A 13920-nucleotide genomic window follows, 5' to 3' on the forward strand; every position below is an offset into this window, starting at 1 on the left:
ACTCCCAGTTTCATTTACAGATACCTCAAAGTCTTACGGTGGCTAGAAGACTTGCCATTCCAGGACCTTGCCCTGGAATGGCATTTCTTCCATTCCACCTCTTACCAACTCTTTCCACCACACTCCAGACTATTTGGAGTGCACCCCACCTTTCTTTGAACATGCTTAGTCAAACTTCAGGGCCTTTGCCCCTGCTGTTCCTTCTTGACATGCTGAAATCAAATCTTTCAGTGGCTGAATCTTTGTCCTCATTAATTCTCAACTCAAACTGTAACTTCTCAGAGTCACTTTCTCTTTATAAAGTAAAAAACCACCTCTCCCCCACAAATCCTACAAACGTGGTTGCCAGATATATTGACTAAACATATGAAACACCCGTTAAATTTGAATTTCAAATAAATAGTAAATATTGCATAAGATATGTAGGACATAATTATACTGACAAATTGTTAATTTGAAATTTAAACTTAATTTGGTGTTCTGCGGGCTTCCCCTCTGTTATGGTATCCTGCTTCATTGTCTCCATGGAACTTTTCATTACTAGAAAATCTGTTATTTGTCAGACTCCTCTCTGGAACATAGGGTTCCATAAGGATGGAACCTTTTCACAGTTGCACCTCCAGAACCTATCACGGCTCCTAGTTCATAGTTATTGTAGGTGCTCAATAAATATTTTATAAAGGAATGAAAATGGAGAAATAAAACGCATAAAGAGATTGGTAGCTCCTAGAGGCATACAGCTACTTACAGGAAAAGTGGAATCTGCGCTGTGCCAAAGCTCAGGAAGTCTTCCATGTTCATCTTTCAGGGGAGTGGAGAGCAGCAGTCACTCTGTCAACTATCTTTCAAGAGGATTTTTTTTTTTTTTTTTGTATTATCAGGAACCCTTGTATCAGATTTCGGGGGAAAGGTCTGAGTAAGCTAAAATGCCCTTTCCCATTTGTTTTGTAATAAAGCAAACGAAATAACCACGTGAAAAGCACAAGAATGAAAATAGCAACACACACAGCCTTTGGAAAGGAGTCAGAGGCAGTGCATATCGTTCACGTCTTTGTCCTCGGTAAGTTCCCTGCCACTTAAGCACTGACCATATTGTCAGTCAGACTCGGGAAACTGCCAGACCTTGGTCATACGAGGAACTACCAGTGTACGTGCAAATAAAGAGGGGGTGGAGTGGGTGGAAATGAAGTCAAGACAGAAGAAATCAAACTCTCATTTTGGACTCAGGGCGCGCAATCGGGTGGGAGCAGCCGCGTTCAGCCTCAGAACTTCGCGGGTTTCGGCTCTTGGTATGCAAGCTGTGAGCGCCACAGGACGCACAGCGGGCGCTCACTCTCGACCCTGCCTCACATCACCCGCCCCAGAGCACAACCTGTGGTTGCGTTCAGTGGCCCGCCCAGAGAGAGCTGCGTGGGGAACTGTGACCGGATCCTAGGAGCAAGCTGGCTCCGGGCCCTACTCAGCTCCACCCGGCTCTCGGTCGCCTGCCCTCCCACCTAGGAGTCGGAGGATGGTCCGGGAGCGCTCCCGCGGAGCTGCAGGTCCTGGGTGGCTTTGGCCCGATCCGCCCAGTCGTGTGAGTCGCGCGCGCGCCCAGTTGGGAGGTGGCCGCCCCCGCCGCTGACAGGTGCTGCCCGGAGGGCGCCGGGTGCGGTCCCCGGCGCAGCTGGATGCGCACTCCCGGCGCGTGTCGCTCCCGGAGCCCAGAGCCAGCGAGGAGCCGGAGCCAGGGCGCGGCCTGGGAGACACCAGTGGACTGGAGCCGCGAAGCACGCAGCTAGAAACTTTGCTGGCGCGGCGGACGGGACTCAGCGACAGCGCCAGCTCACCCCGGCAGGTGTCGGAGGAAGCGACGGCGCCGGAGTCCCGCGGCCGGAGAGCCTGGGCGGAGACGGCGGCATCTTTCCCCTGCGCTGGCCCGAAGTCGCTGGACACCCCCGGCTTCTGCTGCTGCGCCCGTCGCCGCCGCCGCCGCCACCACCACCGTCGCCGCGGGGCTCCGAGAGGAGGCTCAGCGGGAGAAGGTGGAGAAGAAAGAGGAGGAGGGGAGAGGAGGAGCTGTGGGTGGAGGATGGAGCCCCGGGCTACTGCAGCTGGCTCGCCCGAGCCTGCGGCGACGTCCTCCTCCTTCCAGGCCCGCCTGTGGAAGAACCTGCAGTTGGGGGTGGGCAAGAGCAAGGCCACCCGCGCGGGGGGTTCAGAGCGCCGCACTGCGGACACCCCGTCGCCCTCCCCGACTCCCCCCAGGGGCAGGCGGGACACCCTGACCGGCGTGGGTGGCGCGGGCAGCAGGTGGAGCGGCTTCAAGAAACGCAAGGAAGTGCTAGACCGCGTCTTCTCCTCCTCCCAGCCCAACCTGTGCTGCTCCTCCCCGGAGCCTCTCGAGCCAGGCGGCGTCGGCAGAGCGGAGCAGGGGTCCACGCTGCGCCGCCGAATCCGCGAGCATTTGCTCCCGGTGGGAAAGGGGCTGGCGGCGGCCGCGGGAGCAGCCGGAGCGACACCTCCTGGAGGACGCTCTCCGGACTCGGCTCCTTCTTCGTCCTCCGCCTCTTCCTCCTTGTCCTCTTCACCCCAGCCGCCCCCGAGGGGGGATCGCGCCCGAGATGATAGTACCCAGCATCGGGGTCCCGGGGCTCACTTATGCCATCAGAAGAGTTCCTCCTTGCCCGGCAACGCCTGCCTGGAGCAGCTTTTGGAGCCGCCGCCGCCGCCGCCTCCTACTGAGCCAGCGCCGAGCCCCCCGGAGCCCGGGACCACCACCGAGAAGGACGAGGAGGGCAGCTGCAGCCAGGTGAGTGACAGGTGGGCGAGGTCGGAGAAACCGCGCTCGGGGCAACGCCTCCAGTTTTGGGCGGTCATGACCCCGGTGGCTGCGTGGACTGGAGTTCTGCTAAGTAGATCAAACGGTGGTAAGAGAACTGGCAGCTCCTGCTATTAGGGATGGAGTTCTGATTTTCACCTGACTTTGACTTTTGATAAAAATTATCGCTTACCTAGCAGCTTGGATAGCTTTATGGGTTGCCAAAGACAGTGGAAGTATTAATAGGAAAGGAGTAGAAGTTAGACTTAAAGTGGGTGCTTTGGGAAAGTCTTTTAGAGGGATTTGTCTAAGTCTCACTTTGTCAAAAGAAAAACAAATGCAACAAACTTAAAAATGCTTTTAACAGTCAGTGCAATTCTAATCTTGTCTGATCTTGTGGAGGGTCCAACCTTTGAAACTAAGAACTTGCCGGAAGGAACAGAAAGGCAAAGAGGTGAGGCAGAAGAGGTGAGTTAATGGTCAAGGCTAGGTCTTGTCTTGGGGAAATCCTTAACGCAAAAGTCTGCTCATTTTCCTCCACTTGGTTCCTCAGACTTCCTGCTGCAGGTGGATCACTGCCCAATAAATGGACAGTCTGAGTGGTTCTTAGTTAGTCGAACAGCTATGTTCCTATGATTTGCCTAAGTTTCAAAAGCCATCCGAAGCAACTGCGGTTAAAGTATGTTGCTTTTTGCGCTAGGTTGACTCTGGCCAGTCAAGAATCAAGTTTTTCATGTGCTTAAACAGAAATGTAGAATCGGTAAATCCACCTAGTGTTGTGTTGGTCCAGTGAGTGGTTGCTCTTTCTTGGTTTTATACAGTAACTCTCTGCTGGAACTATCAAATCATGTTAACTTTAGAAAATATTGTGAAGGCTCCATTCCACCAGAGAACCAAAGAATTCCTCTCTTGCAATACCTCTAAGTTTTTAAAAACGCATTATTTTGATTTTGATTAATTATTAGATTAATGACATTTTGCACACATGAAAACTTTAATTAGATTTGAGCTACAAAAAACATAAGGCTATGTTTTGAGGGGTAAGGTATGGGAATAAGTGGGCTTTCAGTGGATTTTTTTTTAATACTGTACTGGCTGATTTGTTGTTTCAGAAAATATACCGGAATGCCAGTGTATTTTATTGTCTAATAATCAGAATTGCTTGCATTAAATAAACACTGTGTTTTAGAGAAAAGATTCTTCTCTGAAGAGTAAGTAGAGAATGCCGACAAAATGCCTAACTCTACCTTCCCTTTCATTTTTAGAGATAATTGAATAGAACTCTTCCTGGCTTGAAAAATAGGGGGAAAAGTGGTTGTAAAAGGAACTTATTAATGCCATAGTGGTAAATACTATGTACTTAGAATGTATATTTTTGTGTGTGCACATAATTTTAATGTGTAAGAATTTTAGAGTTTGGCATCTGTTTACATTTGTTGTTGTTAACTTTTACTATTGAGAACAATAAAGCCAATGATTGAATTGGAAGGTAGATAATCACACCACTGGGAATACTAACTTACTAAATGAATTTGCACCCAACCAGGGTATGTTCAAAGCAAAAGCAGAGAGCTCTGCATAATTCTTTATGTTCACTTTAATCAAAAAGTTTCAAGAAATTATCAATATTTATTTTAAAAATACTGCTATGTTAATATGAATTTGCATTCACAATTTTGTATACAAAACACTTACTTTTATTTAAAGAGAATACTAAAGTAACAGTGTTGTACAGGCCTCAATTATATGCTAGGCATTTTCTAGACTTATATGACTAGTGGTCCTAGTGATAGAAGTTCTTGTTGTCATTTCATGGACTAGGAAACTGATGCTTAAAGAAGTTAAATAAACTTCCCTGGGTCACATGGTTAGTAAGTGACTGAGAGGGGTTTTATATTCATGCCATTCTCTAGAATCTTTTTCCATCACAACATTGACTTTTGACAACTTTTAGAATGTATTAACTTTCTGAGATGACTTCAGCTTTACAGATTAGGACTCATAGGTACTAATCAAAAGTACATTCTGGAGTTTTTATTCCACATTCCTAGAATCAGTTCTATGCTAAATTAGTTATATTAATTTATTTTTTTCTCTCTGTGATACAAGTTGCATTTATATGTATAATTATATCATATTTACAAATGACTTAATTATTCCATCTATAATTCTAAAGAAGCTTTTCATTTTAATGAAGAGATAGGAAGAGTAAAATAGCTTAAATATCTTTCCATGAATAGCCTGCAAAAGAAGCCCGTTGTTAGCTCCCTGCATCTGCTGCTAAGGAAACTCTCTGAGGAGTGGACAGTTTTCTCTGTTTTGAGTTGTAAATCCAGCCTTCAGCAGCACTCTCTCCAGTACTGGAGGGAGGATTCTTTATTTCTCTAGACACATCATGGCCAACTCAAGGGAGCCCCTTTCCCCTCTCTGAATGGAAAAGAGGTGAAAATGAATTTGGGAAATGGAATTGGAAGAGGACTCACTAAGGTGTCCAAGAGTAGACTAACTCTGCAAGAATCTTCCAGGTTTCTTACAGATCTTAGAGATCTTGCCTTGCTTGGTCTCTCAGCACTTTGTCTTCAAATACTCTTTGGCATGGGGAGGGAGCTTGTAGTATATGAATATTTCAGCTTTATTCACAGTTCATAAGCACAGATGGGCACATGAAAGAAAAGACAATAAAAGCATTAAATTCATCCTCAGATTGCCTAGATAAAAAGACCTCTCAAGGAAGATAGAAAATTCATTGCAACACTAGGAAAATTGCTCAATTTTTCTCTTTTTCTTTGCTTAATCCTGGCACCAGCCATGTTCTCCAACACACTCCCCACCTCTCCACCCCCCAACCCCGCATGAGGCCCCAACAACATATGTGCACATGCTCTAACACTTGGTGGAGATATTAAGCAAAAGCATAAAAGCAGTTTGGACTGCAGGGAAAGGGATTTGGAAGTCACTGATGTATGATGATTAAAACTGAACAAAAGGTGTTACCTCTTATGCCCTGACAGCCCTCTTGCTGCTGTTTTCTTTAGCCAAGTATACCTTTAAAACACACTTTAACATGCCTTCTAATGCATGTGCACTATTTAAAGTGTTCTGCTTTGAAAAAAAGGAAAATATTCCTTTCTTTCACTGATTCTAGTTCACGTGCAAGGCCATATTGTCACACCAGATGCATTTCATTTTCTGCAACACAGTTGAGAAAGATGCTTTCTCAATTTGTGTGCATATCAAAGTGTGCCAATTTTATATATTCTGTCTTGATGAGTTACTAAAATTATATTTTGCTAGAATCAGAAAGTCAGTATTTTAAGACAAAGAGTAAAGAATGAATATGTCGCATATTTTAGTGATTTAACTGAAGCATGTTGTTTATAAATGTTAAACTTTTATCATTTTTCTCTTTCAAATTTATTCTGTTTAAAATTGCTTTCGTAGAGGAATAAAATATTTTTGAAAGAAGTGGGTGATTTATTCAGGTTGTAATAGAAATGTTTCAAATCATAGTAAGAGGAATATCCATTCATTAGGATAAAATTTCTAAAACATAACTATAATCCCTAACAAATTGGAAAAATAGTTTTAAAGTTTAAGTTTATTCATGAAGTACATCATAGTTTATTAATGATGTGATCTCTTTAGAAAATCTGTACTTCCAAACCTATTTAAAAATGTAATTTGAGTGAATTCTTTATTTCTCAGGTATCTTTATTAACACTTAAAGGAATATAACTTAATCTTGTGGACAACACAATGTACACAACATAATTTTAAACATATGTGAATGAAAACCATCCCCAATTTTTATTACCCAAACAAGTTCCAGAAGCAGGATGAGTAGGTTTTCACAGCTTCTTTTGGAGTGAGTAAGGGAGACTGAGATCCCAGGAACAATTTGGAATGGGGGTAAGTACAGTTTGATGGGTGACGGCATTATTGAAAAACAATGAGATCATGAAATTATTCCAAAGAAAGAAAGTAGACACATGGTAGGCTTGTTTTGGACTGGAATTACTTCCCTATGACCTTTAGCTACTGTTCTGTGTATTTCACAGATTTGAGTAGATCTATGCATCTTACATAAGTGGAAAAGTTTTCATGTAGATATTGTATGATGCTGACTTGATCCATAACTCAAGAAATATTAGCAATGTTAGTATAGCTGTTATTCTTTTTGAAGAGTATAATAAAATTTTGCCATTTTCACCATAACAAGTAAGTGGATGGTTGAAAAAATGTAACAGGGAGCTTTGCTAGTTCTTTCCATTTAATTTAAGATGTGGATTGTTTTACTCACAGTTGTGACACAAATAATCCAAAATTAATTAAGGCAGTGCTGGTGACATCACGATTTCACACAGTAATGCAAAACACTTACATTACTTTTGGCAAGTGTGTACAAGTTTATCATGGAAAAGTGAACAAATCCTTTGAGGCATAAAGTAGAATTAATTGTTTCACAAAGAAAATAAGATCAAGATCAACATCCCTCCTCTTGTTTGGAAATCAAGGATGATTTAACAAAATGAAGTGTGAATAAAATATATTTGTTACTGCAGGGGACCATCCAATGCAATTTCTTTGTGCAAGTTATTTATTAAAACATTGGACAACTCTAGACGGACAGAGAATAAATAGTTTGTTGAGATAATTTTGTAAGTATTGACTAAATCTGCAGATTCAGAAGTTAGGGTCATATGATTTTTCAGTTTTAGGGGGCCGATTCATCTATTTTCAGTTTCATAGCAGAATGTAACATAGATAAAAGAGAAATTAATTTTTTGAAATCTGAGACAGTTGTTTGGAAAATTATATTTTGCTGGAAAAATACTTATTTCTTTTTCTCACTAAATGAAGCATCCAAAATATAACTTTTTATTGTATACTGATTTTTTTGGGTTTGTTAATTTAGAATGAAATAGCTATTCTCCTAGAATTTACTTTGAGATTTACTTTGAGTACACTTGCCTGCTTATTTTCATAAAATTACATTATAAGACAACTTATTTATGGTATGTTTGTCTTTCTTTAAAGGTAATTATAGATTAAAAGGTAAAACATATTTCCTCAAGTCATTTTTTTTTCACTTGTCAAATAATCTGTACTATTTTATTTGTGAATTTTGATTTGCTGGTACTATTGAAAATACCTATTCTTTTTCCTGTGTAATTAACTAAATGCACCATTTTGATTTCATTGTCACTGCCAACCTTTTCTTCTACCGTACATTACATTTTATAAATCAAGCATGGAAAGTGATTACTATCTCTCAAAAATTCAATATTTTATGCAAAGTGGTTCCCCTCTTCCAATATATACCCATTTATTATCATCAGAATTTTCCCCCCAGCAGATTATTAGATCACATTTTCCCTAATGTCTCCAAATATTTGTATTTAATATTAGTCTGAGAGCAAGCAATATGGAAAAACTGTGTTTTTAATATGGGATTTAGAGTCCTGCATATTGCATTTTTGAGAGAACAATTTTCCTGTGAAGTCTCTTTTGATATTTCATATTAGCCTATTTCCCATTCCCCTGAGTCTGAGCCAACCAGGAGAATGAGGGCAGGTGATAGACAAAAGGGCTTCTGGGGATTTTGAGATCAGTGAGCCTCCTAATCCCACCAGTGTTATTAAGAGTGAACCCTTCCATATTAGCAGCCTGACCCTATTTTGCTGAAGCTTGAGCTACCTTGCCTGGCACTGCTAGAGGGAACTTGGCAAGCCTTAGTACAATGGACCTATTTAGTCGGCATAACACTTCGGGGAAGTCTAATGAGTGGTTGAAGTCTCAATAAATAGTTGCGAATGAATGAAGGGAAGAATGGAGGGGTTAGAACTGTTCAGAAAAATTTTGGAAAAGTTTTAAAATCACTTTATGGTTATATAATGATGTTCTTGTCTTCTTGTTTCCAAGTTCTTTTAAGTGTGGCAGATGTATTTGACATTCTTCTCTTCTCCCAGCCTACTCTTTTTTTTAGGATTTATTTATTTATGCATGTTCTGTTTCTTGTCTGCATGTGTGAAGGGATGGCAAGGAACTTTCTAATAGTGCAATATTGTGCTCATGTAAGGCATGTCTGAGGCCTCTGGATCAAGGATACTGTTCTTGGTGCTGGTCTCTGATCTAGGTATCTGTTTTCTCACCCAAATTTCTTGGACATTGCATCCCTAATTTCTGTATTCCCAAGGCCTGCTGACAGCCTCATGCTCTTATGATCTCTGAGCCTTGAACACTGTTGGATCTTAGTTCAAGATACTTTTCCTGCCTGTTCTCCTGCCACTTCTCTTTAGGTCCAACTCTTTGAAATAGACTAAAATCCTAATCTTGATCAAGAATCTTGTTCTTGTTAGCCTGGTCCATTCTGCTGCCTCTTGAATGCCAAGGGTGTGATTGGGGTTTAGATGGTTGGCCAGTTTTATTTCAGAGTGAACACCACTTGTCTGCTGCTGAGCCTATGCGTAATATACCAGAACCTCTAGAAAATCTGCATGGTAGTGAACCACATTTGCCTATACAGGATGTTTTTTCTTCCCTTGCAGTTCTGATCTAGAGTCCATCTTTTCACTGAGTACTATTCCTAATCCTGCCCTCCTATTTTGAAAGTTTTACCCATTTTATTCTTTTACATGAGCATCCTTTTCCTTCCTTCTGCCTGCTTTTCCCTTTCTCTTTAATAGTTTTTCTCTTTGCTTGCAAGATGACAGATGATGGCCACATGTGGCTATTGAATTTGGGAAATGCAGCTAGCCTGAATTGAGATGTGGTATCAGTATAAAATGCACACTAGAATTTGAAGCCTTAGCCCAAAGACAAAAATGTGAAACATCTCATTTCTACCTTTTAATATTGCTTCATATTTATTAGACTAGATCATATAATTAGATTAGATCATATAAATGAGGTCAATTTCACCTGGATATTGAAAAATTAGAAGTTATGTATGTGATCATATTTCTTTCTACTTGACAGAGCTGACCTAAAGCAGGAGTTTAGAGAGGTGCCATGAAGTTTAGGAAAATGAACAAAGAGGATTTGATGTGGTCCAAGGTATTCGAATGAGGGAGCACAGGCCCCATTCAAGGGGCAGCTGGTTCTCAGTTTCAGCTTATTATTGTCATGCTGGAAAGAAGCAGTGTTGTTAGAACCTCTAGGTTCTTTAGTAGAAAAGAATCTAGATTTTGTGTGTGTGTATGAGGTCTTCATTGCCTTGATTTTTTTTTTTTTTTTGCAAGTTACTTGTAATTTAAAAAATACAGACTAAGTACAATATATCTCTGGACTGAAGCTAACAACAATTACTTGAACTTGTGATTCAGAAAGCTCATGTCTGATTTTTCTTCTCCTCCCCCAATGTGGGACATTGCAGGAGTCAAGGCATTTTACAGTATAATGAAATCTGTTCATTCTCCAGGGGACTATATGGGGAGGGTGGAAGCCAGAATGCAATGGGGTGAAGAGTGTGTGGAGCGAGGAGGTGGGGACAGGATGAGTGGCCAAACTTTCTGATTTCACATGGGGGGGATCAAAGTTAAGTGCTATTGGGAGCGAAAACCATGGGATGGTATCACAGGATGGTATTATTTTTCAATGTCTGTCTCCTGACAGCGGTGCCGTATCTGTTCAACAAATGGAAATCAGTAACGGGACTGAAACTCACTGAAGTAGAGGGGGGTAGTGGAGAATAAAGGTGCAAATGAAGATACTCTTGTGTTTCTAGGACAACAGTAGGTGTCTCTGGTGGCCGCTGAGCAGGAGAGACAAAGTCACGTGAACCTTAGAGGGTGAAGTTGGCTGTAGAGGCTGGAAGCCACATGGAGGCCACCAGAGGCTCAGTGAGAGCCTGAAGCTGGACAGGAACCTGATCTTTGGGATGATGGAAAGATCTGAAAGATGAGGGATTTGTCTGAATCTTCCAGGAAAGGGAAAGTAGAAGGCGTTAATTACAATCACAGCAGTATTTGCTTTTACTTATGTCTTTGATTTTTCCTGATTATGTTCATAAATGCTTTCATTAAAAAGCCTATTTTTGAGTTTTTGTTTGTGGGGAGGAAGAGGAAAGGTTGTCTTTAAATTTGCATTTATGAAAAATATTTGAGGATGCTAGGTTCTGAGTGCCAGATCGTCACCTATGCAATAGTGGATTCTTATAGCTATTTTGGATTCTTCCTGATAAAATAGCTCTCCTTTTCTCGAAAGCACTGGCATTCAAAGTAGTGCATATTAATGGAGAAAAAGAAAGCACAACATATATTTCTCAGTTTAAAAAATCAGGTAAAACAAGAAAAGCACCTAACACCCCTCTTACCAATGTTACAGAGGTTCCTGTAGTGCTGATGGCAGAATGGCTAAATAATTGGAGAAATAGTTTCAGTGAAAAGGTTTAGGATCTAAGGACTTTGCTGGAAATTTTCATTCTTAGGCAATTTGCTTCAAATGTGTTGAAATCTGCATTTTCTTTCAGATGGAAGGTTGATCCATGCATGGCAAATGATCAATTTCTGAAAATTGCAAATGGATATTCACTCAAAATAGAAACTATGTTCTATCTAGGCCCTTAAGCCATATTTGACTTCAGTTCTTTTATTGAAATGTAAAGTAGCTGCTGATAAAGAAAACAATCAGCATTTTTATAGCTGCCTTTGAGTAGTATTTTCACCACATCAAATTGGAAGTCTGAGTATTTTTTCAAAAGTATCTTTTGAGATTACTATAGCTTTTGGACACAGATTCCATGTGGCCATAGAGCTGGTGCCAAACTTCTTGCCCGCTAGAGGACAGAACATTCCAAATTAGCAGGGCCCTGTCTCAAGACAGAGGGCAGATCTGTGCTCCATCTCTCCTTCTTTCCCTCTGTTGAATTTATTTTTGCATAGAAGAATTGGGGTGCAGGCCAGAGGCATGGTGGGGACAGGTGAGAGGATTCACCAGGGACAGAGTGGGGAGCAAAACCTGTGGATCTACTGAAATACACTGCCGAGTCTGCTGCACCATGTGGGTAAGCTCCCTGGCTGGGATCGAACTCAGGCCATAGCAGTGAGAGCGCTGAGGCTTAACCCCTAGGCCACCAGGGAAGTCCATTCCCTCTATTTAAGGGAATCTGGCAGTGATGGGCAGGGACTGTGTCCCACTGCAACTGTGATCTCACTTGCTTCCTCTGGCCAGCCATGTATGTCACTTCCACTCAAAATTTCCAAGTGAGCTACCATTTTCTAGCCATTTGGCCATCACCCTGAGCTCCTGGGCAGCATTTATTTACTCCAGATGCAGGCTAGTGCTTCTGTGACTCGCTAGTCTGTTCTGTGTTAATCAGCAGGGTGAGGTTTAGTGGAACAGGCAACCATGGGGAGGATGCTGGTTTCCCAGGTCCTCCACCTTTTTCTGTACCTTTATACCTGACATGTTTCACTTTCTCTGACCTTAATCTTTTTCCTCATGGGAATTTGCCAGGCTCTGAGGAAGAGCTATATGGAATTTGTTGTGAGATGCTCTACGTATATCTTGGCTGGTCAATCAAGTGGGTAAAATGTCTCCAAGTGGTATAATGTCTCCAAGTGGTATAATGTTTGAGTTTTGGCTGTTATCTTCTGCTTTTCTGCTGTCTGTCTTTCAGCTACTTTTTTTTCTGATCCTTTGCTAGGCAAATGATAAAGAGGAAAATCAGGCTTTATTCTTTACATTAGTAATTTTCATAATATATTTTTCATGCTCAAGTTAAAATAGTTGGCTCATGATGTTTGTGACATTGTGTTGCTTAAGCCTCTCTTTTACACACACGTGCACACACACACACACACAATTATGCCTTCTCCAGGCATGGTTTATATACAACCTACTCGTTCACATTTCTTCCACCGGAGACAGTGATATCAGAGCTCCAATATTCTTCCACGACTAAATTTAATTTGCTAGTGTTAAATTTCAATAACAATGTTTACAAATGGTTTACTTATGTAGTCTGAGTAGATGTACAATAACCTGTTCAGCCGGAGTGGGGAGGCAATTAGAAGACAGCTTTTGTGTGTTCTACAAAGGGAATGAGTAATCTTACTTTGAATTTGAAATAATATATCTAAGGGATGTATTTTTCTTCAGTAGAATAATCATTCACCCATAAGTATCCATCTTATTTACAGCCACTATGGAAGAGAGGCTATTGAATTATTTCCTTTGTCTTTTGAAACCTAGATGTCACAATAACTAATATCAATTGTTGTTTTTAAGCCCAGTCTGGTTTTATTTTCACAAATTGCTCTGATGGATAAAGAATGGGAAAGACTTTTGGGAACGTCTTAGTTGATATTATTTATCTTTTTTATTTTTTAAAGATTATTTATGCATACAGAACTGGGGTACAAGCCAGAGGTGCAGAGGCAGTGAGAGAGTTCTCCAGAGACAGAGTGGGAAGCAGAACAAGCAGATCAATGAAGAACACTGCTAAAGGGAGCAGTGGGTAGGTCAGAAGAGGTCTGCCACAGCATGTGGATCTCCTGCAGGTGGGGAATGAAACCAAAATGGAAGGGCCTGTGGCTAAACTGTTGGCCACCAGGGAGGGCCCAATATTATTTATCTTTTAATTAGAGAAATGTTAGGATGATAAGGTGTATTCTCATAATCACAAGAGCTTATTTATTGAAGTCACCTCAAAAAATAAGTCAGACAATAATTGAATTAGGAACAAATCAATCTGGGAGGACAGAATCTTTGTGTTGACTGCTTAAAGAATGTTCTGTTTCCTGTGAATGTTGCTAATGATACTCAATGACTTTTTTTTGAAAAATCTTGCTTATATTATTTTTAATAGTTGACTCATCCTCTTTATCTCTTGATTTTATCTTGAGTAGTATATTTACTAGTGCCCACGTCTTATTTTAAATTTAATTTTTTTTCTTTCTAGGAGTTCATGTTTAATATGCGTTTCAAACAGCTGCGCATATTTTGTTTGTACTTAGTACTAGAAATTTGTTGTGTTTTGCCAAAGTGTGTATAAACTTTTTACGGCAATATCTATACTAGTAGGATTTGGCCTTTACTGTCCTGTCTTTGAATGACGCGTTGTTAAATCACGATGCATATGACATCTTCTAAGGTTGTGTTACACAGGGTAGGATACA

At 41.1% G+C, this 13920-nt stretch overlaps 1 protein-coding gene across 3 annotated transcripts in view; it reads left to right on the top strand.

Moving 5' to 3' along the window:
• The first annotated feature begins 2021 nt into the window (after nucleotides 1-2021).
• MCTP1 (multiple C2 domains, transmembrane 1) overlaps nucleotides 2022-13920 on the top strand; it is a 435421-nt gene continuing 423522 nt past the window's right edge. For all 3 annotated transcript variants that reach the window (XM_004678130.2, XM_012721941.1, XM_012721942.1), the window contains exon 1: nucleotides 2022-2791. In XM_004678130.2, the coding sequence (XP_004678187.1) occupies nucleotides 2072-2791 (720 nt within the window). In that variant the 5' untranslated portion in view covers nucleotides 2022-2071. The remainder of the gene's footprint in view (nucleotides 2792-13920) is intronic.

Source organism: Condylura cristata, unplaced genomic scaffold (assembly GCF_000260355.1).
Source record: "Condylura cristata isolate star-nosed mole 26May11 unplaced genomic scaffold, ConCri1.0 scaffold00007, whole genome shotgun sequence".
Taxonomy (NCBI): Eukaryota; Metazoa; Chordata; class Mammalia; order Eulipotyphla; family Talpidae; genus Condylura; species Condylura cristata.